This window comes from Pristiophorus japonicus, chromosome 24 (genome assembly GCF_044704955.1).
Source record: "Pristiophorus japonicus isolate sPriJap1 chromosome 24, sPriJap1.hap1, whole genome shotgun sequence".
NCBI lineage: Eukaryota > Metazoa > Chordata > Chondrichthyes > Pristiophoridae > Pristiophorus > Pristiophorus japonicus.
This window is the reverse complement of record NC_092000.1, coordinates 2,983,360-3,010,636: the sequence shown is the minus strand read 5'-3', so window position 1 is coordinate 3,010,636 and position 27,277 is coordinate 2,983,360. Positions and strand designations below refer to the sequence as shown.

Sequence of the window (27,277 nt, the reverse complement as noted above, 5' to 3'; positions counted from 1 at the left end):
TGTTAATTCAAAGAGCCACGAAGATTTGGAATAGTTTGCTGGGCAGGATGGAAGTGGCCAAAAAATTCAGGTTCAACAAGCTGCTGGATGTTGGAGTTGGGAGAGTTTGGGTACCAGAGGGCTGAATGGCCTTGTCTTGTATAGTGGCAGCTGTGGCTCAGTGGGCTCCCACTCCTGGAACTTGAGCACAAAAGTCCAGGCTGACACTGCAGTGCAGTGCTGAGGGAGCCCCGCACTGTCGGAGGGGCAGTACTGAGGGAGCCCCGCACTGTCGGAGGGGCAGTACTGAAGGGAGCCCCGCACTGTCGAAGGGGCAGTGCTAAGGGAGCCCCGCACTGTCGGAGAGGCAGTACTGAAGGGAGCCCCGCACTGTCGGAGGGGCAGTACTGAGGGAGCGCTGCACTGTCGGAGGGGCAGTACTGAGGGAGCCCCGCACTGTCGGAGGGGCAGTACTGAGGGAGCCCTGCACTGTCGGAGGGGCAGTACTGAGGGAGCCCCACATTGTCAGAGGGGCAGTACTGTGGGAGCACTGCACTGTCGGAGGGGCAGTACTGAGGGAGCGCTGCACTGTCGGAGGGGCAGTACTGAGGGAGCGCTGCACTGTCGGAGGGGCAGTACTGAGGGAGCGCTGCACTGTCAGAGGTGCTGTCTTTCAGATGAGACATTAAACCAAGGCTCCATCTGCTCTCTCAAGTGGACATAAAAGATCCCATGGAACTATTTCGATGAAGAGCAGGGGAGGTCTCCCAGTGTCCTGACCAATATTTGTGCCACAAGCAACATCACTAAAAACAGATCATCTGGTCGTTATTACAATGCTGTGTGTGGGAGCTTGCTGTGCGCAAATTGGCTGCCACGTTTCCCACATTACAACAGTGACTATACTCCAAAAGTACTTCATTGGCTGTAAAGCGCTTTGAGACGTCCGGTGGTCGTGAAAGGTGCTAAAGAAATGCAAGTCTTACTTTCTTTATATTTTTTGTGATTACGTGTTTGTTCTGTAATCCTGCCTTGATTTATAAATGGGGTTTCGATAATCCAGCGTGCATGTGTGTGTGTTTAATATCTGGCAGTAACTGTGCATTGAAGCATGTTTTTCACTAGATCAGGGGGTCAGGGTCTTGTGTGTCCCAGGCAGGGGTGCAGCTTGATTGCACCCTATCCGTTCACTTACCAGCGCTTTCAATCATTGTCATAGCAGATTGTTTGGCACGTGTTGATGAACCTGGTCTCACTGTTTGTTCCTTTTGCAGGCTTTCTTCGAGCTGGCCAGCCTGATGAGTCAGATATCTCACGCTCACCTGGCCTTCGTTCACGGAGTCTGTGTGCGAGGCTCAGAAAGTAATTGCCATCTTTTTGTAATCCTTTTGTATCTCGGTGTTTAGTTTTATATTTGTTTATGAGCTGATGCTGCAACCCTTGAATGGTTTTTCTGTGATTGTGATTCTTTAGAGACGGATAATTGTAGGATTCCTGTTGTCTCTCCGCACCCTCTTCCCTGCGATTCCCAAATGCTCGGTTCCCAATTTGTGCTATGCACTTGGGAGAGACGTGGAGCACAGGCCAAATGGGAGCCCCTCCTGCAGCAAGAAGAATTCAGCTTGATGTATTTACTTATTCCCCTGTCCTTCCTTTGATCATCCAGTAAGCGATTTTCTGCAGCCAATTCCCAGGCAATGGTTTGCAACACAAACAGGCCTCTCTGCCAGTGTGTCTCCTGATCCCTCAGGGAGAGCTGCATTTGCTCACCTCTCATTGTTTTGTTAAAAAAAAAGACTTGCATTTATATAGCGCCTTTCACAACCACTGGACGTCGCAAAACACTTGACAACCAGTTAAGAATTTTTGGAGTGTCGTCACTGTTGTAATGTGGGAAACACGGCAGCCAATTTGTGCACAGCAAGCTCCCACAAAACAACAATGTGATAATGACCAGATAATCTGTTTTAGTGCTATTGATTGAGGGATAAATATTGGCCAGAACACCAGGGAGAACTCCCCTGCTCCTCTTCGAAATAGTGCCATGGGATCTTTTAAATCCACCTGAGAGAGCAGACGGGGCCTCGGTTTAACGTCTCATCTGAAAGATGGCACCTCCGACAGTGCGGCGCTCCCTCAGTACTACCCCTCCGACAGTGTGGCGCTCCCTCAGTACTGCCCCTCCGACAGTGTGGCGCTCCCTCAGTACTGCCCCTCCGACAGTGTGGCGCTCCCTCAGTACTGCCCCTCCGACAGTGTGGTGCTCCCTCAGTACTGCATTGCAGTGTCAGCCCAGATTTATTTGTGCTACAAGTTCCTGGAGTGGGACTTGAACTCACAACCTTCGACTCTGTGGCAAGAATGCTGCCCACTGAGCCACAGCTGTCACTTGTTCCAGAGAATCTCCTTGGGTTCACACATACCCCGTGTCCCCTGCCTCCCTGCCCTGGCTGAGCTCGGGGGCTCTGCTGTACTGTACAAGGAGTCCGTTTGGCTCACTATGTCTGCACCGGTTCTTAGTGAGAGCATTGCAGTACTGCTCCGTGCTCTCCCTCTGGCCCTGGATCGTCATCATCTGCTTCACGTTTATCTTATTTCCACTCATAGTCCTGTGCAGAGAACAAAGGAAGAAGGGAGGATCTCTCCTCACATTATAGTCGCACAAACATTTTAACCCCTTGAGTGTTCAATCCAGAAAAGAGAAATGAATTCAAGAAACTATTAGATGCATTTCTGAAGGTGGAGGGAGTGGAAGGGGAGTGCGAGAGGGGTAAGAGGAAGTTCGAGAGGAGCAAGGGGGTGATGGGAGTGGTGGAAAGAGGAGCCGTGGGGGAGGTGGGAGAGGGGAGAGGAGCGAGGGATGGGGTGGGGGGAGGGGAGAGGAGCGAGGGGCTGGGAGGTAGGGGGAGTGGAGCGAGGGATGGGGGGGGAGGTGAGAGGAGCGAGGGATGGGGGGGAGGTGAGAGGAGCGAGGGATGGAGGGGAGGGGAGAGGAGTGAGGGATGGAGGGGAGGGGAGAGGAGTGAGGGATGGAGGGGAGGGGAGAGGAGTGAGGGATGGAGGGGAGAGGAGTGAGGGATGGAGGGGAGGGGAGAGGAGCGAGGGATGGGGGGGAGGTGAGAGGAGCGAGGGATGGGGGGAGGTGAGAGGAGCGAGGGGAGGGGAGAGGAGCGAGGGATTGAGGGGAGAGGAGCGAGGGATTGAGGGGAGAGGAGCGAGGGATGGGGGGGAGGGGAGAGGAGCGAGGGATGGGAAGGAGGGGAGAGGAGCGAGGGATGGGGGAGGGGAGAGGAGCGAGGGATGGGGGGGAGGGGAGAGGAGCGAGGGATGGGGGGGAGGGGAGAGGAGCGAGGGATGGGGGGAGGGGAGAGGAGCGAGGGATGGGGGGAGGGGAGAGGAGCGAGGGATGGGGGGAGGGGAGAGGAGCGAGGGATGGGGGGGGGAGGAGAGAGGAGCGAGGGATGGGAGGAGGGGAGAGGAGCGAGGGATGGGGGGGAGGGGGGAGGAGCGAGGGATATTTGGGTGAGGGGAGAGATATTGGGGGGAGGGGAGAGGAGCGAGGGTGTTGGGGGGATGGGACAGGAGCGAGGGATGGGGGGAGGGGAGAGGAGCGAGGGATGGGGGGAGGGGAGAGGAGCGAGGGATGGGGGGGAGGGGAGAGGAGCGAGGGATGGGGGGGAGGGGAGAGGAGCGAGGGATGGGGGGAGGGGAGAGGAGCGAGGGATATTGGGGTGAGGGGAGAGGAGCGAGGGATATTGGGGGGAGGGGAGAGGAGCGAGGGTGTTGGGGGGGATGGGACAGGAGCGAGGGGGTGGGGGGGAGGGAGGGGAGAGGAGCAGGGGATGGGGGGGAGGGGAGAGGAGCGATTGATGGGGGGGGGGAGGGGAGAGGAGCGATTGATGGGGGGGGGAGGTGAGAGGAGCGAGGGATGGGGGGGAGGAGAGAGGAACGAGGGGCTGGGAGGTAGGGGGAGAGAAGCGAGGGGCTGGGAGGTAGGGGGAGAGAAGCGAGGGATGGGGGGGAGGGAAGAGGAGCGAGGGATGGGGGGAGGGAAGAGGAGCGAGGGATGGAGGGGAGGGGAGGGGAGCGAGGGATGGGGGGGAGGGGAGTGGAGCGAGGGATGGGGGGGAGGGGAGAGGAGTGAGGGATGGGGGAGGGGAGAGGAGCGAGGGATGGAGGGGAGAGGAGCGAGGGATGGAGGGGAGGGGAGAGGGGCTGGGAGATAGGGGGGAGAGGAGCGATGGGGGAGAGGGGAAGAGGAGCGAGGGATGGAGGGGAGGGGAGAGGAGCGAGGGATGGGGGGGAGGGGAGAGGAGCGAGGGATGGGGGGAGGGGAGAGGAGCGAGGGATGGGGGGAGGGGAGAGGAGCGAGGGATGGGGGGGGGAGAGGAGCGAGGGATGGGGGGGAGGGGAGAGGAGCGAGGGATGGGGGGGGAGGGGAGAGGAGCGAGGGATGGGGGAGAGGGGAGAGGAGCGAGGGATGGGGGAGAGGGGAGGGGATGGGGGGGAGGGGAGAGGAGCGAGGGGATGGGGGTAGGGGAGAGGAGCGAGGGATGGAGGGGAGGGGAGGGGAGAGGAGCGAGGGATGGGGGAGAGGGGAGAGGAGCAAGGGATGGGGAGAGGGGCGAGGGATGGGGGAGAGGGGAGAGGAGCGAGGGGCGAGGGATGGAGGAGAGGAGCGAGGGATGGGGGGAGGGGAGAGGAGCAGGGGGATGGGGGGAGGGGAGAGGAGCAGGGGGATGGGGGGGGGGGGGGAGAGGAGCGAGGGGCTGGGAGGTAGGGGGAGAGGAGCGATTGATGGGGGGAGAGGGGAGAGGAGCGATTGATGGGGGGGGAGGAGAGAGGAGCGAGGGGCTGGGAGGTAGGGGGAGAGAAGCGAGGGGCTGGGAGGTAGGGGGAGAGAAGCGAGGGATGGGGGGGAGGGAAGAGGAGTGAGGGATGGGGGAGGGGAGAGGAGCGAGGGATGGAGGGGAGAGGAGCGAGGGATGGAGGGGAGGGGAGAGGGGCTGGGAGATGGGGGGAGAGGAGCGATGGAGGGGAGAGGAGCGATGGGGGAGAGGGGAAGAGGAGCGAGGGATGGAGGGTAGGGGAGAGGAGCAAGGGATGGGGGAGAGGGGAGAGGAGCGAGGGATGGGGGAGAGGGGCGAGGGATGGGGGAGAGGGGAGAGGAGCGAGGGATGGAAGGGAGGGGAGAGGAGCGAGGGGCTGGGAGGTAGGGGGAGAGGAGCGATTGATGGGGGGGGAGGGGAGAGGAGCGATTGATGGGGGGGAGGTGAGAGGAGCGAGGGGATGGGAGGTACGGGGACTGGAGCGAGAGATAAGATGCAAAGGCGAGTTGAAATTAATGTATAAAAAGGAATGGGGATCTTGGACGTTCTTGTCATTTCCTGTCACTGATCCTTGGGTCCTGTGCTACACCTATAAATAAACTCTGAGCCTGAAGACACAGCTTTTAAATTCTGCCAGCCCTCCTGGCCTGTGGTTTAGTGCTCACTGTGAGGATGCTGCAAAGCACAGACTATCACGTTACGGATACAGTCGATGTTGCTCCGTGTTGCTGGTTATTTCCGGACACCATGCTGACATTCTCTAACTGGTCAGTGGGCACCTCACATGTCAGTTACTTGGCTCAATGTTAATGTCCATCAAAACAGGATCAGTGTTCTTTCTACCTCCACCTGTGTGTCTAAAACCATGCGTTTGGTGCATGCCGTCACACCTCAAAGTGTCACATTTTGCAGTGGGCGCAACGTATATTTTTTTTAAAGGAGAAGATAAACCAGTCATTTAATTGTGGGTTGTGGTGACCCAGAGCCAAAGGTTTGCAAGCAGCTGCAATTACCCGGATTGACGTGTTTAGGTCACTGGGAGTGCTCAAGCTGCTGTTATTGGGACAGTGCGGGTTAAACACAGCTCCTGGAGAGGGCTAACTGTGAGCAACACCGCTGGAGATTTGCGAGTGCACATGTAAAAGTCAGCACATGCAAGTGACTCACTGCTATAAACTTATCGAAATGGCTGATGGAATGTTGGCCTTTATCTCCAGGGGGCTGGATTAGAAAGAGGCAGGAGGTGATGCTTCAGCTGTGCAGAGCCTGGGTCAGACCCCGTGTGCAGTCACTGTGCGGCCAGCTCCGGGCCCCACACCCCAGGGAAGATATATCGGCCTGGGAGGGGCAGCAGCACTGATTCACCACAATGGTACTGGGGCTCAGAGGGTTACATTACAAGGGCAGTGTGCACACACTGGGCTTGTATTCTCTGGAGTGTAGAAGAACGAGGGACTGATCTGATTGAGGTGTTTTCGATTTGACAGGGTAGACGGAGTATTTCCTCTGATCTGGAAATCAAGATCATAATCTGAAAATTAGAGCCAGGCCGGTCGGGGGTGAAATCGGAAAGCATTTTTGTCCACACTGGAATTCTCTCCCTGCAAATGGCTGTGACTGCTGAGGGTCAGTTGGAGCTTCCTAGGCTGAGATTGGTCTCGAGTTTTGCTGGGGAAGGATATCCAGGGCTATAAAGCGTAGATGGGCAAATAGGTTGGCCATGATCGAATTGAATGGCAGCGCAGACTCGAAGGGCTGAATGGCCCACTCTTGTTCCTAATGTTGGAAATAGAAAGATTCATAGAAAAAATTACGAGACAGAAGGAGGCCATTTTGGCCCATCGTGTCCGTGCAGGTGGAAAAAGAGCTATCCAGTCTAATCCCACTTTCCAGCTCTGGGTCTGTAGTCCTGTAGGTTACAGCACTTCAAGTGCACATCCAGGTACTTTTTAAATGTGGTGAGGGTTTCTGCCTCTACCACCCTTTCAGGCACTGAGTTCCAGACCCCCACCCTCCTCTGGGTGAAGAAATCCTTATCTCCCCTCTGATACTTCCACCAACTACTTTTAAATCATAAGAACATAAGAATTAGGAACAGGAGTCGGCCATCTAGCCCCTCGAGCCTGCTCCGCCACTCAACAAGATCATGGCTGATCTGGCCGTGGACTCAGCTCCACTTACCCGCCCGCTCCCCGTAACCCTTAATTCCCTTATTGGTTAAAAATCTATCTATCTGTGACTTGAATACATTCAATGAGCTAGCCTCAACTGCTTCCTTGGGCAGAGAATTCCACAGATTCACAACCCTCTGGGAGAAGAAATTCCTTCTCAACTCGGTTTTAAATTGGCTCCCCCGTATTTTGAGGCTGTGCCCCCTAGTTCTAGTCTCCCCGACCAGTGGAAACAACCTCTCTGCCTCTATTTTGTCTATCCCTTTCATTATTTTAAATGTTTCTATAAGATCACCCCTCATCCTTCTGAACTCCAACGAGTAAAGACCCAGTCTACTCAATCTATCATCATAAGGTAACCCCCTCATCTCCGGAATCAGCCGAGTGAATCGTCTCTGTACCCCCCTCCAAAGCTAGTATATCCTTCCTTAAATCGATTACCCCCTGGCTATTGACCCCTCTGCTGAAGGACAGCAGTTGTGTCTCCTCTTCTATTCAAATCGTTGTGGGGAAACATTGAGCCCTTGATTCCCAAATGCTGCCAGCTTGCCTCAGGCGGTCCTCACCTTCCTGTGGAACAAACGCCGGTTGGTTTAAGTCCAGCATAAACCAGGCTGCTGCTCGGCTGCACACACACGAGATGCTGCGTGCTTTGAATGAGACATGAACCAGGGGCCTTGTCTGCTTGTTCAGGTGGCCGTTAGCGATCCTATGATACGATTCTGGAGCATGGAGTCCTCCCAAACTTCTGCCACAATGAATACCAGTGGCAGCCTTGCGGGGCACCAATGTAACGCAGCCTATTTCGTGCTGAGAGCTGCAGTTAGAATACTCGTGTGCCTGCGTATATATCGTTGTATATATTTCTAAAGCTGTATGTTGTGCTTGCTATTCCTGCAGTGCTGACATGCAGTGGTGTTTGCTTCTGTGTGAACATCGCTCTAGTAAGGAGGTGGTGTCACCAGAACAACTGCTGATACAGGGCTGGGGCCAGAACTTAAGTTACAACATAAAACATTGCAAATTCAGTTCAATCTTTCTAAAATGTATCCGTAAGAAAGGTCACCGCACTCTGAGTAATGCATTGCATGAAATGCTTTGAGATATTTCAGGGAGCTGGGAAATCCGCTAATGAACACACACACAATTGCACAATGCCAAACAGATTGTCTTCTAATTAAACCTGACGGCCAAAGATGCAATACTCGGAATTTAGGGAGGATTTTAGTCACAAAACCATGGGCATGTTGACAGTTTTAACATTATGTGGCCTGTTTCTTCTCTATCTCTCTCTTTTGCATTCTTCTTTCTCTCTCTCTCTCTCTCTCTCTCTCTCTCTCTCCCTCCCTCCCTCACCCCCTCTCTCTCCCTTGTGCTCTCTCTCTCTCTCTCTCTCTCTCTTTCTCTCTCCCTCACCCTCTCTCTCTCTCTCTTTCTCTCTCCCTCACCCCCTCTCTCTCTCCCTCCCTCACCCCCTCTCTCTCTCCCTCCCTCACCCCCTCTCTCTCTCCCTCCCTCTCTCCCTCCCTCACCCCCTCACTCTCTCCCTCCCTCACCCCCTCTCTCTCTCCCTCCCTCACCCCCTCTCTCTCTCCCTCCCTCACCCCCTCTCTCTCTCCCTCCCTCATCCCCTCTCTCTCTCCCTCCCTCATCCCCTCTCTCTCTCCCTCCCTCACCCCCTCTCTCTCTCCCTCCTTCACCCCCTCTCTCTCTCCCACCCTCACCCCCTCACTCTCTCCCTCCCTCACCCCCTCTCTCTCTCCCTCCCTCACCCCCTCTCTCTCTCCCTCCCTCACCCCCTCTCTCTCTCCCTCCCTCACCCCCTCTCTCTCTCCCCCTCCCTCACCCCCTCTCTCTCTCCCCCTCCCTCACCCCCTCTCTCTCTCCCTCCCTCACCCCTCTCTCTCCCTCCCTCACCCCCTCTCTCTCCCCTCCCTCACCCCCTCTCTCTCTCCCTCCCTCACCCCCTCTCTCTCTCGCTCCCTCACCCCCTCTCTCTCTCCCTCCCTCACCCCCTCTCTCTCTCCCTCCCTCACCCCCTCTCTCTCTCCCTCCCTCACCCCCTCTCTCTCTCCCTCCCTCACCCCCTCTCTCTCTCCCTCCCTCACCCCCTCTCTCTCTCCCTCCCTCACCCCCTCTCTCTCTCCCTCCCTCTCTCTCTCTCCCTCACCCCCTCTCTCTCTCCCTCCCTCACCCCCTCTCCCTCCCTCACCCCCTCTCTCTCTCCCTCCCTCACCCCCCCTCTCTCTCCCTCCCTCACCCCCCCTCTCTCTTCCTCCCTCACCCCCCCTCTCTCTCCCTCCCTCACCCCCCCTCTCTCTCCCTCCCTCACCCCCCCTCTCTCTCCCTCCCTCACCCCCCCTCTCTCTCCCTCCCTCACCCCCTCTCTCTCTCCCTCCCTCACCCCCTCTCTCTCTCCCTCCCTCACCCCTTCTCTCGCCCTCCCTCACCCCTTCTCTCGCCCTCCCTCACCCCTTCTCTCGCCCTCCCTCACCCCTTCTCTCGCCCTCCCTCACCCCTTCTCTCGCCCTCCCTCACCCCTTCTCTCGCCCTCCCTCACCCCTTCTCTCGCCCTCCCTCACCCCTTCTCTCGCCCTCCCTCACCCCTTCTCTCGCCCTCCCTCACCCCTTCTCTCGCCCTCCCTCACCCCTTCTCTCGCCCTCCCTCACCCCTTCTCTCGCCCTCCCTCACCCCTTCTCTCGCCCTCCCTCACCCCTTCTCTCGCCCCCCCTCACCCCTTCTCTCGCCCTCCCTCACCCCTTCTCTCGCCCTCCCTCACCCCTTCTCTCGCCCTCGCCCTCCCTCACCCCTTCTCTCGCCCTCGCCCTCCCTCACCCCACTCTCGCCTCTCTCACACACCCCACTCTCTCTCTCTCTCTCACACACCCCTCTCTCTCTCTCACACCCCCCTCTCTCTCTCTCACACCCCCCTCTCTCTCTCTCACACCCCCCTCTCTCTCTCTCACACCCCCCTCTCTCTCTCTCACACCACCCTCTCTCTCTCTCACACCCCCCTCTCTCTCTCTCACACCCCCCCCTCTCTCTCTCTCACACCCCCCTCTCTCTCTCTCACACCCCCCTCTCTCTCTCTCTCACACCCCCCTCTCTCTCTCTCTCACACCCCCCTCTCTCTCTCTCACACCCCCCTCTCTCTCTCTCTCACACCCCCCTCTCTCTCTCTCTCACACCCCCCCTCTCTCTCTCTCACACCCCCCTCTCTCTCTCTCACACCCCCCTCTCTCTCTCTCACACCCCCCTCTCTCTCTCTCACACCCCCCTCTCTCTCTCTCACACCCCCCTCTCTCTCTCTCACACCCCCCTCTCTCTCTCTCACACCCCCCTCTCTCTCTCTCACACCCCCCTCTCTCTCTCTCACACCCCCCTCTCTCTCTCTCACACCCCCCTCTCTCTCTCTCACACCCCCCTCTCTCTCTCTCACACCCCCCTCTCTCTCTCTCACACCCCCCTCTCTCTCTCTCACACCCCCCTCTCTCTCTCTCACACCCCCCTCTCTCTCTCTCACACCCCCCTCTCTCTCTCTCACACCCCCCTCTCTCTCTCTCACACCCCCCTCTCTCTCTCTCACACCCGCCTCTCTCTCTCTCTCCGCCTCCTCCCTTTCTCTCTCTCTCTCTCTCCCTCCCTCACCCCTTGGTGAGGCCACACCTGGAGCATTGTGTACAGTTTTGGTCTCCTAACTTGAGGAAGGACATTCTTGCTGTTGAGGGAGTACTGCGAAGATTCACCAGACTGATTCCCGGGATGGTGGGACTGACCTATCAAGAAAGACTGGATCAACTGGGCTTGTATTCACTGGAGTTCAGAAGAATGAGAGGGGACCTCATAGAAACGTTTAAAATTCTGACGGGTTTAGACAGGTTAGATGCAGGAAGAATGTTCCCAATGTTGGGGAAGTCCAGAACCAGGGGTCACAGTCTAAGGATAAGGGGTAAGCCATTTAGGACCGAGATGAGGAGAAACTTCTTCACCCAGAGAGTGGTGAACCTGTGGAATTCTCTACCACAGAAAGTTGTTGAGGCCAATTCACTAAATATATTCAAAATGGAGTTAGATGTCGTCCTTACTACTAGGGGGATCAAGGGGTATGGTGAGAAAGCAGGAATGGGGTACTGAAGTTGCATGTTCAGCCATGAACTCATTGAATGGCGGTGCAGGCTAGAAGGGCTGAATGGCCTACTCCTGCACCTATTTTCTATGTTTTTATGTCTATGTTTCTCTCTCTCTCTCTCCCTTGTCACAGGACGATAATCACTGTCCTCCTATTGCAGATATCATTGTGGAAGAGTATGTGGAGTTTGGCCCGCTGGATGTCTTGCTGCGAAAGGAGAAAGGGAAGCTGAGCCCCGAGTGGAGTCTGACAGTCATTCAGCAACTTGCCAGCGCACTGAGCTATCTGGTACGCATCAAAATAGCTTGGCCCGTTTCCACAGTGACGATCGACAATTATATTAAAACACACATCTGCCCGTATCTATACATTGTGCACAAAACAACATTTTAAACCGTAAATGCTGGAAGTTTGAAAGTTGTTTATTTGTTGGCGGGCGGCGTTTAGCGTCTGTCTCTGGTCACCCCGAGAAGGTGTTGACGGCCCAGTCTTTGTACTGATGGTGTTCCCGTGATTGTGTTGGGTAGGAAATCCCAGCATTTTAACCCGGTGTCGATGAAGGAGCAGTGATATATGTCCAACTAAAAACACCAACCACTGGATACACACAGCGACTTCCATTACATGTTTGTCTACATAACTATAATTGCTGCACAGAGTATGATCAACCTTTCAGACATCCCTGGGTGGTGGGGTAAGTTTGAATGCATGCCCTAAATGTCTCAGCTGCTCCCCCCGGTGTCTCCATATGGAAGTGCACCAGCTGATGCCGACCATTAGGACCTGGAGTGCCCCGGGGGTACGCACCTCCGTCTGTGCTGAGTTAGCGCACTAGTGCCTGGGCTGCGACAATTGGTCTCCGCACCCCAAGCTCGGAAGCGATTATTTTTAAAAAATCATCTCGGGTTCCTGGTCCTGGTGGGAATGGTGGATGGAGGGTGAGGGTGGGATTAGAGCGTTGATGCTCTCCATGGTCGAATAGCCCGTCAGTACTCGCTTTCTGGGTTCATGCACGAAGAATGGGTGAAAGGGCGAGGTAATAAAGGGGACAGCACGGAGTTCAAAGTTATAAAGAGGGTATTAATAGATTAAGTGAATGGGCAAAACTGGCAAATGTATTTCAGTGTCGGCAAGTGTGAGGTCATCCACGGACCTGAAAAGGATAGAACAAGGTAGTTTCCAACTGGTAAAAAGCTAAAAACAGTGGATGTCCAAGGAGCCTTGGGGGTTCAAGTACATAGATCATTAAAATATCATGGACAGGTACAGAAAATAATCAAAAAGGCTAATGGAATGCTGGACTTTCTATCTCGACGACGAGAGTCGAAGGGGGTAGAAGTTACGCTGTAGCTGTACAAACCCAGGTTAGACCACACCTGGAGCACGGTGAGCAGTTCTGGGAACCACACCTTAGGGAGGGTATATTGGTCTTGGAGGGAGTGCAGCGTAGGTTTACCAGAATAATACCCGAACTTCAAGGGTTATATTATGAGGAGCGATTACACAAATTAGGGTTCTCTTCCCGAGAATTTAGACCGTTTAGGGGCAATTTGGTCAAAGTTTTCAAGATATTCAGGGGAACTGATAGGGTAGATAGAGAAATTATTCTCGCTGGGTGGGGAGTCTAGGACTAGGGGGCACAGTCTAAAAATTAGAGCCAGACCTTTCAGGAGTGAAATTAGTAAACACTTAAACACACAAAGGGTGGTAGAGGTTTGGAACTTTCTACCGCAAACGGCAATTGTTATTGGGTTAATTGTTAACCGAAATCTACAAATCTCAGATTTAAAGTTAACGAACAGTTATTGAGGGATATGGGCCAAAGGCAGATATATGGAGTTAGGTCACAGATCAGCCAGGATCTTACTGAATGGCAGAAATATCAAGGGGCTGAATGGCCGCCTGCTTGTTCCTATGTACTGGCATTGTTGTAACTGTACCCCAGCTGGAGTCTGTGCCTTCAGGATAGGGATGGAAGAAAAATATATCTTTTTTAAATACCTTGGGTGAGGTATTGAAAAGCTGCGATGGGGAATGTGTCTGGGCCCTGAGGCAGGAGTCAGCGCGGTCTGGTGCCTGGCCAGGGTTGTATCTCATGCTTTAACGGGTATGTTTATTTTTCAAATGTTTTTCTCAGGAGGACAAAAACATGGTGCACGGGAACATTTGCTGCAAGAACGTCCTTGTGGCAAGGAAAGGGCTGGAGGAGGGCAGCACCCCCTTCATTAAAGTCAGCGACCCTGGCATAAGCTTCACCGTGCTCACTCGAGAAGGTCAGTCCGTGCTGTCGGGGTTTGTGGGGGGGAAGGGAATTCAAGTTTCAGCAACTTTGTGAAGTATCAGTGCTTGATATTAAAAGCCAAGGCTCCAGCTACGTGCCGGTGAAGCTGTGTTAAGACACGGGTCGGGGGAACCATTCCTTTCTTGCCATACACCGAGATTTGTGCTCTGTCCCAGTGCCGCCTGAGCCAGTATTCCTGTGGCCAAGCACAGCACTGCCGGCTGGCCAGGGGTGGGGGGGGGGTCCTTCAACCAGTTGGAGCTGCTACTGGTAACATTCTCCCCAGCTCTTCACAGACGCTCCCAACGGTCGGAGCGATCCTCTTCGAGGCAGCGGCCCTTTACACACACATTCCCATTTGAAAGGGTGGGGAGATTCCACCGTGATATGCTCACTGCCCCTGATCCAGCAATGTGCCCTGTGCAGTGTGAGATCCAACAGCAAGTCAGAAACAGCAGAGTGGTGTTGTGCCGGGGAATGTTAAGCGCCCCCCCCCCCCGCCAGAGGCTGCTGACATCACGAAACGGTCTTGAGTGTCGCCAGCTGACGACAGTCAGTGAAACGTGTGCGGAAGACCAGGTTGCAGAGTATTTGCTCTGGCGCTGTACCACCTAGCAGGAGTTACTTACAGCAGTGGAAGAGACAGATGCAATATTCTCAACAGCTTCCTTGCTTATTCTTTCCCCTTCCCACATCCAGCTCGTCAACCTGACAACTTTCTTCCAGTCCTCGGGCTCCACTCACTGAGCATCTGGTGGACCGACCCTTCACCGGGACCCTGCCGATCTCACGCTCTAACCACCAGTCACCGGGACCCTGCCGATCTCACGCTCTAACCACCAGTCACCGGGGCACTGCCGATCTCACGCTCTAACCACCAGTCACCGGGACCCTGCCGATCTCACGCTCTAACCACCAGTCACCGGGGCACTGCCGATCTCACGCTCTAACCACCAGTCACCGGGGCACTGCCGATCTCACGCTCTAACCACCAGTCACCGGGACACTGCCGATCTCACGCTCTAACCACCAGTCACCGGGACCCTGCCGATTTCACTCTCTAACCACCAGTCACCGGGACCCTGCCGATCTCACGCTCCAACCACCAGTCACCGGGACCCTGCCGATCTCACGCTCTAACCACCAGTCACCGGGACCCTGCCGATCTCACGCTCTAACCACCAGTCACCGGGACCCTGCCGATCTCACGCTCTAACCACCAGTCACCGGGACCCTGCCGATCTCACGCTCTAACCACCAGTCACCGGGACCCTGCCGATCTCACGCTCTAACCACCAGTCACCGGGACCCTGCCGATCTCACGCTCTAACCACCAGTCACCGGGACACTGCCGATCTCACGCTCTAACCACCAGTCACCGGGGCACTGCCGATCTCAGGCTCTAACCACCAGTCACCGGGACACTGCCGATCTCACGCTCTAACCACCAGTCACCGGGACACTGCCGATCTCACGCTCTAACCACCGGTTAGAGGTGTGTGTGAGCAGCAAGGTGACACCCTCATGAAGTTTATTCCTTTGTTCTCCCCACCACCGTCACCATGCTCAGTGTTTCCACCTCTGCATCCCATCCACTTCTGGAGCGGGCTGTTTAAAGTGCAGCTGAGTTACAGCGCCCCTCCCCCTGCCCTCCCTCTCTTCCCCCACCTCCCTCCCCTCCCCCTGCCCCCCCTCTCTTCCCCCTCCTCCCCCTGCCCTCCTCCCCCCCGACCCCTGCCCTCCTCCCCCCCGACCCCTGCCCTCCTCCCCCCCGACCCCTGCCCTCCTCCCCCCCGACCCCTGCCCTCCTCCCCCCCGACCCCTGCCCTCCTCCCCCCCGACCCCTGCCCTCCTCCCCCCCGACCCCTGCCCTCCTCCCCCCGACCCCTGCCCTCCTCCCCCCGACCCCTGCCCTCCTCCCCCCGACCCCTGCCCTCCTCCCCCCGACCCCTGCCCTCCTCCCCCCCGACCCCTGCCCTCCTCCCCCCCGACCCCTGCCCTCCTCCCCCCCGACCCCTGCCCTCCTCCCCCCCGACCCCTGCCCTCCTCCCCCCCCCCGACCCCTGCCCTCCTCCCCCCCCCGACCCCTGCCCTCCTCCCCCCCCGACCCCTGCCCTCCTCCCCCCCCGACCCCTGCCCTCCTCCCCCCCCGACCCCTGCCCTCCTCCCCCCCGACCCCTGCCCTCCTCCCCCCCGACCCCTGCCCTCCTCCCCCCCCGACCCCTCCCTCTCCCCCCTCCCTCACCCCCCCAGACCCCTGCCCTCACCCCCCCCAGACCCCTGCCCTCACCCCCCCAGACCCCTGCCCTCACCCCCCCAGACCCCTGCCCTCACCCCCCCAGACCCCTGCCCTCACCCCCCCAGACCCCTGCCCTCACCCCCCCAGACCCCTGCCCTCACCCCCCCCCAGACCCCTGCCCTCCCCCCAGACCCCTGCCCTCTCTCCCCCAGACCCCTGCCCTCTCTCCCCCGACCACCCCCGGACCCTTACCCTTCCTTCCCCGGACCCCCGCCCTTCCCCCCCCCCCTGCCTGCCCTCGCCCCTCCCGGCCCCTGCCTTCGCCCCTCCCGGCCCCTGCCTGCCCCCCCCACCATTCACGTCCCCTGCCCTTTCCCCTCATGGCCCCTGCCTTCGCCCCTCCCGACCTGCATCCACCGTTTTGTCATGCACAAACTGTAGTAACTCTGCCAAGGCACCACAAGGCGATCTGCACTGTCTCCCGGTTTGGCAATGCCTCGATTTTAAAGTTTTCATACTTTTGTTCAAATCCCTTCATGGCCTTGCCTCTCACTATCTCTGTAATCTCCTCCAGTCCCACAAACCCTCTAATTTTGCCGCCTTAAGCATCCCTGATTATAATCGCTCCACCATCGGTGACCGTGCCTTCAGCTGCCTGGGCCCCAAGCTCTGGAACTCCCTCCATAAACCCCTCCGCCTCTCTACCTCTCTCTCTCCTCCTTTAAGACGCTCCTTAAAACCTATCTCTTTGACCTAGCTTTTGGTCACCTGCCCTAATATATCCTTATATGGCTCAGTGTTGGATTTTATTTCATTTGCACTCCTGTGGAGCGCCTTGGGATGTTGTACTCCATTACGGGCGCTGTATAACTGCAAGTTGTTGTTGTAGACCCCGGGGCAGCGCGGGAGAAAATGGAACCGATTGGAAAACGGGAAACTCAGTGGAAAACATAAAACGCAATAACTGAGAGACTCCAGTCAGTGCACAACTCTCTCTTTATAATGTTTGGAATGAAAGCGATGTTTTAGCTGAGGATTGACGGTCAAGTTGCTGCACCGAGAGATTGATTTGAACCCTGACCTGTGACCCTGTGACTGTCCCTGCCTCCCCAGAGCGCGTGGAGCGGATTCCCTGGATCGCCCCGGAGTGCGTCCAGAACGTCAGCAAGTTGAGCCTGGGCGCCGACAAGTGGAGCTTCGGGACAACCGTGCTGGAAATCTGCTGCAACGGGGACGTTCCGCTGAAGGAACGCATGCTATCGGAGGTAAGGTGGCCGGAGGGCGGGATCACTTGTAGAAAGCATTGGCAGGGGGGCACCTGGGACCTGGGGTGAGTGCAGCAGTGCACTGGGACACGGGCAGGGAGCGCCGGGTTTAACCCTGCAGTCCCCCGACACTCGGCCGCTGGTCATAGCTGGGCTCTCCCTGCCGGGCAGGGGAAGTGGTTCTGCAGGGACAGAAAGGTGGTTGTTTCCTTTCAGCGAGAATACGGATCCATCTTGTTACTCTGCTCCTAGCAGTGCCTTCGTCTCACCATTCCTCGTTGTGTAGGGGGAGAGTTATTTCTACAGCACCTTTCACGACCACCAGATGTCTCAAAGCGCTTTACAGCCAATGAAGCACTTTTGGAGTGCAGTCACTGTTGGAAACACAGCAGCCAATTTGCGCACAGCAAGCTCCCACAAACAGCCATGTGATAATGACCCGATGATCTGTTTTAATGATGTAGGTTGAGGGATAAATATTGGCCATACAGCGGGGATAACTCCCCTGCACCTCTTCGAGATAGTGCCATGGGATCTTTTACGTCCACCTGAGAGGATTCAGGACCTCAGTTTAATGTCTCATCTGAAAGACGGCCCCTCCGACAGTGCAGTTCTCCTTGGTACTGCCCCTCCGACAGTGCAGCACTCTCTCGGTACTGCCCCTCCGACAGTGTGGCACTCTCTCAGTATTGCCCCTCCGACAGTGCGGCACTCCCTCAGTGCTGCCCCTCCGACAGTGCGGCGCTCCCTCAGTGCTGCCCCTCCGACAGTGCGGCGCTCCCTCAGTACTGCCCCTCCGACAGTGCGGCGCTCCCTCAGTACTGCCCCTCCGACAGTGCGGCGCTCCCTCAGTACTGCCCCTCCGACAGTGTGGCGCTCCTTTAGTACTGCCCCTCCGACAGTGTGGCGCTCCTTCAGTACTGCACTGGAGTGTCAGCCTAGATTTTTTATTAAGTCCCTGGAGTGGGACTTGAACCCACAACCTTGTGACTCGGAGGCGAGGGTGCTGCCCACTGAGCCACGGCTGACATTACACATCAGGGTAACTTGAGATCCCCGAGCTCCTGCGAGTTGGCTGACTTTATCCGTGACGGCTTTGGGCTAAGCTCATGGGCCAAGGAGGGGTGGAGGGAGAGAGACAATCTATCCGGTTCCCACCTCTGATGGCTGTCCCATGACCCTTGCCGTGCAGTGTGCTCGGGGGGGGGGGAGCACCAGACTGAGTTGGCACTGGGCCCGCCCTGTGGAGAGTCATCTCGCCAACAACTCAAGGAGCGCCCAGTCGCGGCCCTGCCACCATGGAGTTTCACCTCGTTGAAAGAGGGACTTCAGTTCTGGGGAGAGGCTGGTATTGTTCTCCTTGGAGCAGGGAAGATTAAGGGGAGACCTAACAGAGGTGTTCAAAATGACCTGGGGTTTTGACAGAGCAAGGCGGGAGAAACTGTTCTCTCTGGCAGTCGGGTCGGGAACCAGAGGTCATCGGTCTAAAATAATTGGCAAAAGAACCAGAGGGGCAATGAGGAGCGATGTCTTCACACGGCCTGAAAGGGTGCTGAAAGCTGATTGTGTCTGAGCTTTCAAAATGCAATTCGACATGTGTTTGAAAGAGGACTAATTTGCACGAGGACTGGGGGGAGGGGTGATGGGTGGGCACGAGGGCGGGGGGAGTGGGGGCCGAATCCAAGTGCCCGGCTCAGAGCAGAACTTGTTCCTCTGGTGTGTCTGTGATCGTCTGACCCGCTCTGACGTTTAGATCCAAATAACGACCTGTGAGAATTATAATCTTTTTCCCCCTTCTATTGTGTTGCAGAAAGAGAGGTTTTACGAGATGAAGGGGAAGCTTCCGGAACCTTCCTGCAAGGAACTGGCTGACCTGAACAGCCAGTGCCACAGCTATGAGGCCAACCAGCGGCCATCCTTCCGGACAATTCTGCGGGAACTCACCATGCTCCAGCAGCAAAGTAAGGCACCGGTGGGCGGGGCTGCTGCTGGTGGGTGGGCGGGGCTGCTGCTGCTGGGTGGGCGGGGCCACTGCTGTTGGGCGGGGCTAATGGGCGGGGACTCGGCTGGGGGTGGGGCCTCTGCCAACCTGCTGAGTGTTTTCAGTACATTCTGATTTTGTTTGAGAGGGCGCAGGTTTAATTCCTCCAAATCACAGATTCACAGAACGGTTACGGCACGGAAGGAGGCCATTTGACCTGTCGAGCCTGTGCCGGCTCTCTGCAGGAGCACTTCAGTTAGTCCCACTTTCCCCGTAGCCTTGAAAATGGGCTCAAATCTGGAAAATGGAGCAGCATTGTGCACATTAATGACTCGTGTATCGGTCGTACATTGTTACAGCAACGAATCTGATTGGTTTGTGGGTGTGACTGTCATGTAGAGCAGCCTTTCTGTGGGTCAGTATGGTACTCTACACTGTGATCATAGAAATTTACAGCACGGAAGGAGGCCATTCGGCCCATCGTGTCCGTGCCGGCCGACAAAGAGCCCATTCAGCCTAATCCCACTTTCCAGCTCTCGGTCCGTAGCCTTGTAGGTTACGGCACTTCAAGTGCACATCCAAGTACTTTTTAAATGTGGTGAGTGTTTCTGCCTCTACCGCCCTTTCAGGCAGTGAGTTCCAGACCCCCACCACCCTCTGGTTGAAGAAAGTTCCCCTCAAATCCCCTCTAAACCTCCGACCAATTACTTTAAATCTATGCCCCCTGGTTGTTGACCACTCTGCTAAGGGAAATAGGTCCTTCCTATCCACTCTACCCAGGCCCCTCATAATTTTATACACCTCAATTAGGTCTCCCCTCACCTTCTCTGTTCCAAAGAAAACAACCCCAGCCTATCCAATCTTTCCTCATAGCTAAAATTCTCCATTCCAGGCAACATCCTGGTAAATCTCCTCTGTACCCTCTCCCGTGCAATCATATGTTTCCTGTAATGTGGTGACCAGAACTGCACGCAGTACTCTAGCTGTGACTTAACCAGTGTTTTATGAAACAACTGTTGCAACATGTGAATGTCTGAACTCTTTGTTATGGTGTGTTTTATTCGTGGTAATTGTCCAGCAACGGTCAGTGACGATCCAGTTTCCCAGTTCTAATGTTTCGTGGTGTGTTGCATCCCAGATCCAGACATTTCCTGTGAAAATTCCGTGCCAACCATCTCCGACCCCACCGTCTTCCAGAAACGCTACTTGAAGAAAGTCCGCGATCTCGGGGAGGTGAGAATCTCTGCACTTGGGATCCCCCTCGGTGTTGGTCAACATGGGGGCGTTGTGCCGGGTAACGGGTGTGAGTTACTGGCCCTGGGGTACGTTTTAATGGAGCTCGCTGGCTGCAATAACATGCACTGCCACTGAGGAGGGGTGCTGGCTCACGGAGTGTTCAATACATTCAGCACTCGGGGCAGTTACAGAGCACAGTGAGTCTGAGACCAGGCCCTGCGCCTTTCAGTGCAACCTGCCAGTTTGGCTACAACAGAAAAAGGCGCAAAGCAAACTCTCTGTCTTTTACTCAGTGTGTTTGAGTTTTGTCCTTATCGAATGCAGGATGTTACTGCGGGGGAATGGATCGCTCTCCGTTTCGGCTGCCCAGTGTCAGCATCAAGCTCCCCGAGGTCGGTTAGAATGAATATAGAGACGGAGTAAATTCTTCTTCCCAACAATGGGCCTCTGCCTCAGCCTGGGCAGCGCTCCGCCCACCTTTTATCCCATTTCCCTCGCCTGCCATCCATCCTGTGGCCAGCCTGAGCAACATTACCGCTCTCCAGCTCTGTTGGGGACACTTGTGTTGAGTGGGGCCGGTATATACTGCCACCTGGATTGAGGCAGCAGGGCTGACACTAACCCAGAGGTGAACAGCCCATTCCAATCTTGGCCCACGCTCAGTGATTCCCGTTCAACAGCCGGCGAGTGGCCTGTGTGGGAGCTCCAGACCGCTGGGCAGCTTGGGGGGATCTTTGCTCGTTGCCCCCCCGCTCAATTGGGCAAATACCCCGCCCACACTCGGAGACAGGAAGAATGGGCACTTGAGGAGGTTCCAGGCAGCAGGTTCCCAGGGAACGGCGGGCAGGAGGATGGACAGAGAAAGCAATCATTTAACATGAAATATCTGGCTTTATTTTAGGGCCATTTTGGCAAGGTGGGCCTGTACATTTACGACCCAAATAACGACGGCACGGGGGAAGTGGTGGCTGTGAAGTCGCTGAAGTCTGAGTGCAGCGAGGAGCTGCACACCAGCTGGACACGTGAGATCGAGATTCTGAAAACCCTGTATCACGACAACATCGTCAAATACAAAGGCAGTAGCAGTGAGCAAGGTAACTGCGGGAGCCGGGAGCACCGGAATTCAATTCCCCACCGGCTTGGCCCGCAGAGACCGTGCGGGAAAGGCTTGCACTCCTTGAGCTGTACCCAACCCTGGATCATCAGGTGTAAGCCGTGGCTCAGTGGGCAGCACACTCGTCTGAGTCAGAGGTTGAGGGTTCAAGTCTCACTCCAAGGACTTGAGTACAAAAATCTAGGCTGACACTCCGTGCAGTGCTGAGGGAGGGCCACACTGTCGGAGGGGCAGTGCTGAGGGAGGGCCGCACTGTCGGAGGGGCAGTGCTGAGGGAGGGCCGCACTGTGGGAGGGGCAGTGCTGAGGGAGTGCCACACTGTCGGAGGGGCAGTACTGAGGGAGTGCCGCACTGTGGGAGGGGCAGTGCTGAGGGAGGGCCGCACTGTGGGAGGGGCAGTGCTGAGGGAGTGCCGCACTGTGGGAGGGGCAGTGCTGAGGGAGAGCCGCACTGTGGGAGGGGCAGTGCTGAGGGAGTGCCGCACTGTGGGAGGGGCAGTGCTGAGGGAGAGCCGCACTGTGGGAGGGGCAGTGCTGAGGGAGTGCCGCACTGTGGGAGGGGCAGTGCTGAGGGAGTGCCGCACTGTGGGAGGGGCAATGCTGAGGGAGAGCCGCACTGTCGGAGGGGCAGTGCTGAGGGAGGGCCGCACTGTGGGAGGGGCAGTGCTGAGGGAGTGCCGCACTGTGGGAGGGGCAGTGCTGAGGGAGAGCCGCACTGTGGGAGGGGCAGTGCTGAGGGAGTGCCGCACTGTGGGAGGGGCAGTGCTGAGGGAGAGCCGCACTGTGGGAGGGGCAGTGCTGAGGGAGTGCCGCACTGTGGGAGGGGCAGTGCTGAGGGAGTGCCGCACTGTGGGAGGGGCAGTGCTGAGGGAGAGCCGCACTGTCGGAGGGGCAGTGCTGAGGGAGGGCCGCACTGTGGGAGGGGCAGTGCTGAGGGAGCGCCGCACTGTGGGAGGGGCAGTGCTGAGGGAGCGCCGCACTGTCGGAGGGGCAGTGCTGAGGGAGTGCTGCACTGTCGGAGGTGCCATCTTTCGGATGAGACGTTAAAGTACTTTATTGGCTGTAAAGCGCTTTTGAGATGTCCGTTGATCGTGAAAGGCACTATAGAAATGCAGTCTTTATTTCTTTAAGTAGTTGAATAGTATATCCCTCTGAACGACGGGTAAAAGAAAGAACGAACAACCTTGCATTTATTTGCATCTTCCACATCCTCGGGAATTCCCAAAGTGCCTCAGTCAATTAATTACTTGTAGTTTAGAGTCACCTGTTATGTCGGGCAGTGCAGCTAATCTGCAAACAGCAAGATCCTACACACAGCCCGTGAGAGAAAGGATCGGCTGGTCGTTTCTCGGTGATGTTGAGTGCAGGAGGGGTGTTGTCCAGGGCCAGGGGAGTGGGAGAAACAAAAGGGGGAAGACGAGGCTGAGATAAATTTAAATGGGGAAGCGGCAGAGTAAACGGGAACTAACAGGAACAGCAGAGAGGAAGTTGTTGAGAAACACTCGAAAAATAAAACTAATCGGGGAACAGCAATGCGAGGCCGTATCTGAGAGAAGTCCAGTCGGATGGAGGTGTGTTGGCTGTGGGTTATTTACATCCCAGAAAGCTCGGTAAGACAGAGGGGTAAACAACATTTTCCATTTATAGAGCACCTTTTCCACAATAAACCGTCCCAAGCCGCTTCACGGGAGCGTTATCAAACAAGATTTGACATCAAGCAGCATAAGATACCTGGCAGATTTCCAAAAGCTTGGGCAAAGAAGCAGTTATTTAAGGAGTCCCTTAAAGGAGGAGAGGGAAGTTTCGGGAGAGAATTCCCAAACTTGGGGCCCCGGCAGCTGACGGCACAGCTGCCAATGGTGGAGCGACCAGACGCAAAAACATCTGTCAGTTGACCAAAAAGCTTAAGGGTTTTGGCTTTCGACCGACAGGCAGAGGAACTGATGGGCCGGGGAAAGTGAGGCCACGAGGTGCTTCTGCCTGTGCTGGCTTCCCCGATGCACAGGGTCCTGGAGCGCTGGAGTGAATCCCAGGTGTTTGGAGGGGCAGGAACTCACTGGGAGACGGTTGGTGACGAGGCGATGCGCTGCCCGTGGGCCTGGAACAGAGGATGAACACACACAGGCGTCGCTATTGGGAATGATTACCCCCTCCACGTACTCGCAAGGGAAGGCCCTTCCTGAGCAGAGCAGAGTGCAGTACCAGCCAGGTGCTGCCGTCTGTACCACATCTCTCAACAATCCAACTTGGGCCCATGAGCAAATGCTGTTTCCCGCCCCCGCCCCCACACCAACCTCTGCCCACCAGGCCTTTGGCCACCTCTGCAATGTCTGTCCCCTGTGACAGGTTTGATAAGTTGTGAGTGGCTTAACTCAGTCACGTGATTTAGCAGAATGAGAGGGGATCTCAGAAATATATACAATTCTGACGGGTTTAGACAGGTTAGATGCAGGAAGAATGTTCCCGATGTTGGGGAAGTCCAGAACCACGGGACACAGTCTAAGGATAAGGGGTAAGCCATTTAGGACTGAGATAAGGAGAAACATCTTCACCCAGAGAGTGGTGAACCTGTGGAATTCTCTACCACAAAGTTGTATTCAAAAGGGAGTTAGATGTAGCCCTTACGGCTAAAGGGATCAGGGGGTATGGAGAGAAAGCACTGAGATATTGAAGTTGCAAAAATGATCAGCCATGATCTTATTGAATGGCGGTGCAGGCTCGAAGGGCCGAATGGCCTACTCCTGCACCTATTTTCTATGTTTCTATGTGATGTTCACAAGACTCAATAAAACCCCAGCCAGTTGGGTTCGGGGGATCCATGATGAGGCAGGTGGTTGTGAGCCTGGTGGATGAACCGGTAATGTGTAGTGTGATTGTTAAACCTTTTGCTAATAAACCAACTAGTTCTTAATAGCAATGTGTTGCTGTGAATTCTTAAGCAACAAACCCTTGAAGCAAACACATTGCAGCCTTGGTCTATGTTTACCCGGCCTATTTGAGAAGTGCCTTTGCTGCAGTGAGGTCCCCTTACACCGGGAGCAATTCCACAGTGAGCATCCACTCACCTTTGTCTTTGCCGCTTGTGTCGACAGGAGGGCAGATCGTGCAGCTGATCATGGAGTACCTTCCCCTCGGCAGCCTGCGGGATTACCTCCCGAAACACAATGTGGGGCTCGGGCAGCTCCTCTTGTTTGCACAGCAGATTTGTCAGGTAAGAACACGCGCTTGCATTCTTTTTCCCTTTCCGCCTGGGTTAACGAAATGTCCTAAATCTCTGGGTACCTCGCACTGTCTCGGTGTGGACGAGGCATGCTGTGTTGCTGCCCTGTAAACCCTTCTAGGCTGAGGTGACGGTCATAAACCACGCCAGAGAGAGAACGTCGCGGCGAGATTGTTGCTTTGTCGTTGTTTCCTGAAGGTGAGAAAGTGAAAGACCACTAAAAGCCATTGGGCCCTCCGGCCGACGATGCTCCCTGATGGATGTCGACTCCTGGGGTTAGTCCCAGAGAATTTCTTTCCAGTCCCAGAGATGTGTTAGCAACAAATCCGCAATATTAAACTAAAACCTGCATCTCCAGAGTTCATCCGGGGGACGTCACTCCCACCAGATCAGCTGTGGTCGCGGCAGGCTCGAGGGGCCATATGGCCTACCCCTGCTGCTACTACAGTCAGAGTGTGATACTAAGTGTGTCAGAACAGAGGTGCCTCGAGTAAGCAGAGCTACGTGAAGCCTAGTCTGAGAGTATGGCCTGAGTTGCGTGACCCTGACCCTTGCTCTCTGTGTCTATAATTCAGGGCATGTCCTACCTACAATCCCAGCGCTACGTACACCGGGACCTGGCCGCCAGAAATGTACTGGTGGAAAACGAGAATGTGGTGAAGATCGGAGACTTCGGGCTGGCCAAAGCAATCCCGGAGCACCAGGACTATTACCGTGTGAAGGATGATGGGGACAGCCCCGTGTTCTGGTGAGTTCCTGCAACATTGGCACTTCTAAAGCGGGCCACTGCTACTGGAGAGAATACAGAGCTCGATCCCACAGGGAGAGGTTGAGGGGAAGCTGGATAAAGAAGAAAGGAATAGAAGGATATGTTGATGGGATGAGACAAAGTAAATAGCTACAGCTCCACAAAGACAGTTGAACAACCAGGTTTCCACTTGTGGGGAAGAGCAGAACTAGAGGCCATCGATATCAGATAGTCACCTAGAAACCCAATGGGGAATTGAGGAGAAACGTCTTTACCCAGAGAGCGGTGAGAATGTGGAACTCGCTGCCACAGGGAGTGGTTGAGGGAAAAAGCACAGATACATTTGAGGGGAGGCTGGATGCGTGTATTGCAGCAGTGACTACACTCCAAAAGTACATCATTGGCTGTAAAGAGCTTTAAGACGTCCGGTGGTCATGAAAGGTGCTATAGAAATGCAAGTCTTTTTACATAAAGGGGAATGGAACGGACGGTTATGTTGATGAGGTGGGAGGAGGCTGGTGTGGAACATGAACACCGGCACCTACCCATTGGGCCCAATGGTGTACATTCGATGTAATTCTCATCACAATTCCCCAGTGAGCCTAGCTCCCCTTCTGAAGCGGCTGCCTGGCCTGGGGGTGCTGCCCTGGGACTGATATCGGCCCTCTGGTGCAAGTGGTCATTCTACAAGTGTGACCTCAACATTGAATGTCGGCATGCTGTTTGACTGTGGGAGCCATCATGGCCAGGCCTGGTCCTATCCCCACGTATTTGTAACCGTGCGCTTTGCCACCAGTTGTCAGAGGGCTCCTTAACCATGGTGGTTCCCCTTTCCTGAGGCTGATCAGCGTGACCCAGAACCTCCCCAGCTGAGAGCAGCCAACACACATCAGTATTGTACCTCGGTATCATATCTGACCCTGAAATGAGCTTCCAGCCGCATATCCGCAGCATAACCAAGACCACCTACTTCCATCTCCGTAACATCGCCCGTGTCTGCCCTTGCCTCAGTTCATCTGTTGCTGAAGCCCTCATCCGTGCCTTTGTTACCTCCAGACTTGATTACCCCAACGCACTCCTGGCTGGCCTTCCACATTCTACCCATGTAAACTAGAGGTGATCCAAGACTCGGCTGCCCCGTGTTCTAACTCGCACCAAGTCCCGCTCACTCATCACCCCCTGTGTTCGCTGCCCCGTGTCCTAACTCGCACCAAGTCCCGCTCACCCATCACCCTCTGTGCTCGCTGCCCTGTGTCCTAACTCGCACCAAGTCCCGCTCACCCATCACCCCCTGTGCTCGCTGCCCCGTGTCCTAACTCGCACCAAGTCCCGCTCACCCATCACCCTCTGTGCTCGCTGCCCTGTGTCCTAACTCGCACCAAGTCCCGCTCACCCATCACCCCCTGTGCTCGCTGCCCCGTGTCCTAACTCGCACCAAGTCCCGCTCACCCATCACCCTCTGTGCTCGCTGCCCTGTGTCCTAACTCGCACCAAGTCCCGCTCACCCATCACCCCCTGTGCTCACTGCCCTATGTCCTGACTCGCACCAAGACCCATTCACCCATCACCCCCTGTGCTCACTGACTGCATTGGCTCCCGGTTAAGCAACGCCTCGATTTCAAAATTCTCATCATATTTTCCAATCCCTCCATGGCCCTCGCCCCTCCCTATCTCTGTAATCTCCTCCAGCCCCACAAGCCCCCAAGATCTCTGCACTCCTCTAATTCTGCCCTCGTGAGTATCCCTGATTATAATCGCTCCACCATCGGTGGCCGTGCCTTCTGTTGCCTGGGCCCCAAGCTCTGGAACTCCCTCCCTAAACCCCTCCGCCTCTCTACCTCTCTTTCCTCCTTCAAGATGCTCCTTCAAACCTCCTTCTGGTCACCTGCCCTAACTTCTACTTGTGTGGCTCGGTGTTATTTTTTAACCTCTCCGTGCTCCTGTGAAGTGCCTCGGGACGTTTCACTACGTTAAAGGCGCTATATAAATACACGTTGTTGTTGTTGGTACCCTCCTGATGTGTGTGTCCGAGGGGGGGACGCGAGCCAGTGTGAGGGGGTGAAGGGAGGTGTGTGTCTCTAATCT

General features: G+C 56.0%; 1 protein-coding gene across 2 annotated transcripts in view; it reads left to right on the top strand.

The window, feature by feature from the left end:
• The window catches only part of tyk2 (tyrosine kinase 2), a 116,214-nt gene that overhangs the window by 83,653 nt on the left and 5,284 nt on the right, over positions 1-27,277 (top strand). For both annotated transcript variants that reach the window (XM_070867148.1, XM_070867147.1), the window contains 9 exons: positions 1,254-1,341; positions 11,270-11,397; positions 13,247-13,382; positions 16,743-16,894; positions 18,705-18,855; positions 20,014-20,108; positions 21,013-21,205; positions 24,317-24,435; positions 25,020-25,192. In XM_070867148.1, the coding sequence (XP_070723249.1) occupies positions 1,254-1,341; positions 11,270-11,397; positions 13,247-13,382; positions 16,743-16,894; positions 18,705-18,855; positions 20,014-20,108; positions 21,013-21,205; positions 24,317-24,435; positions 25,020-25,192 (1,235 nt within the window). The remainder of the gene's footprint in view (positions 1-1,253; positions 1,342-11,269; positions 11,398-13,246; positions 13,383-16,742; positions 16,895-18,704; positions 18,856-20,013; positions 20,109-21,012; positions 21,206-24,316; positions 24,436-25,019; positions 25,193-27,277) is intronic.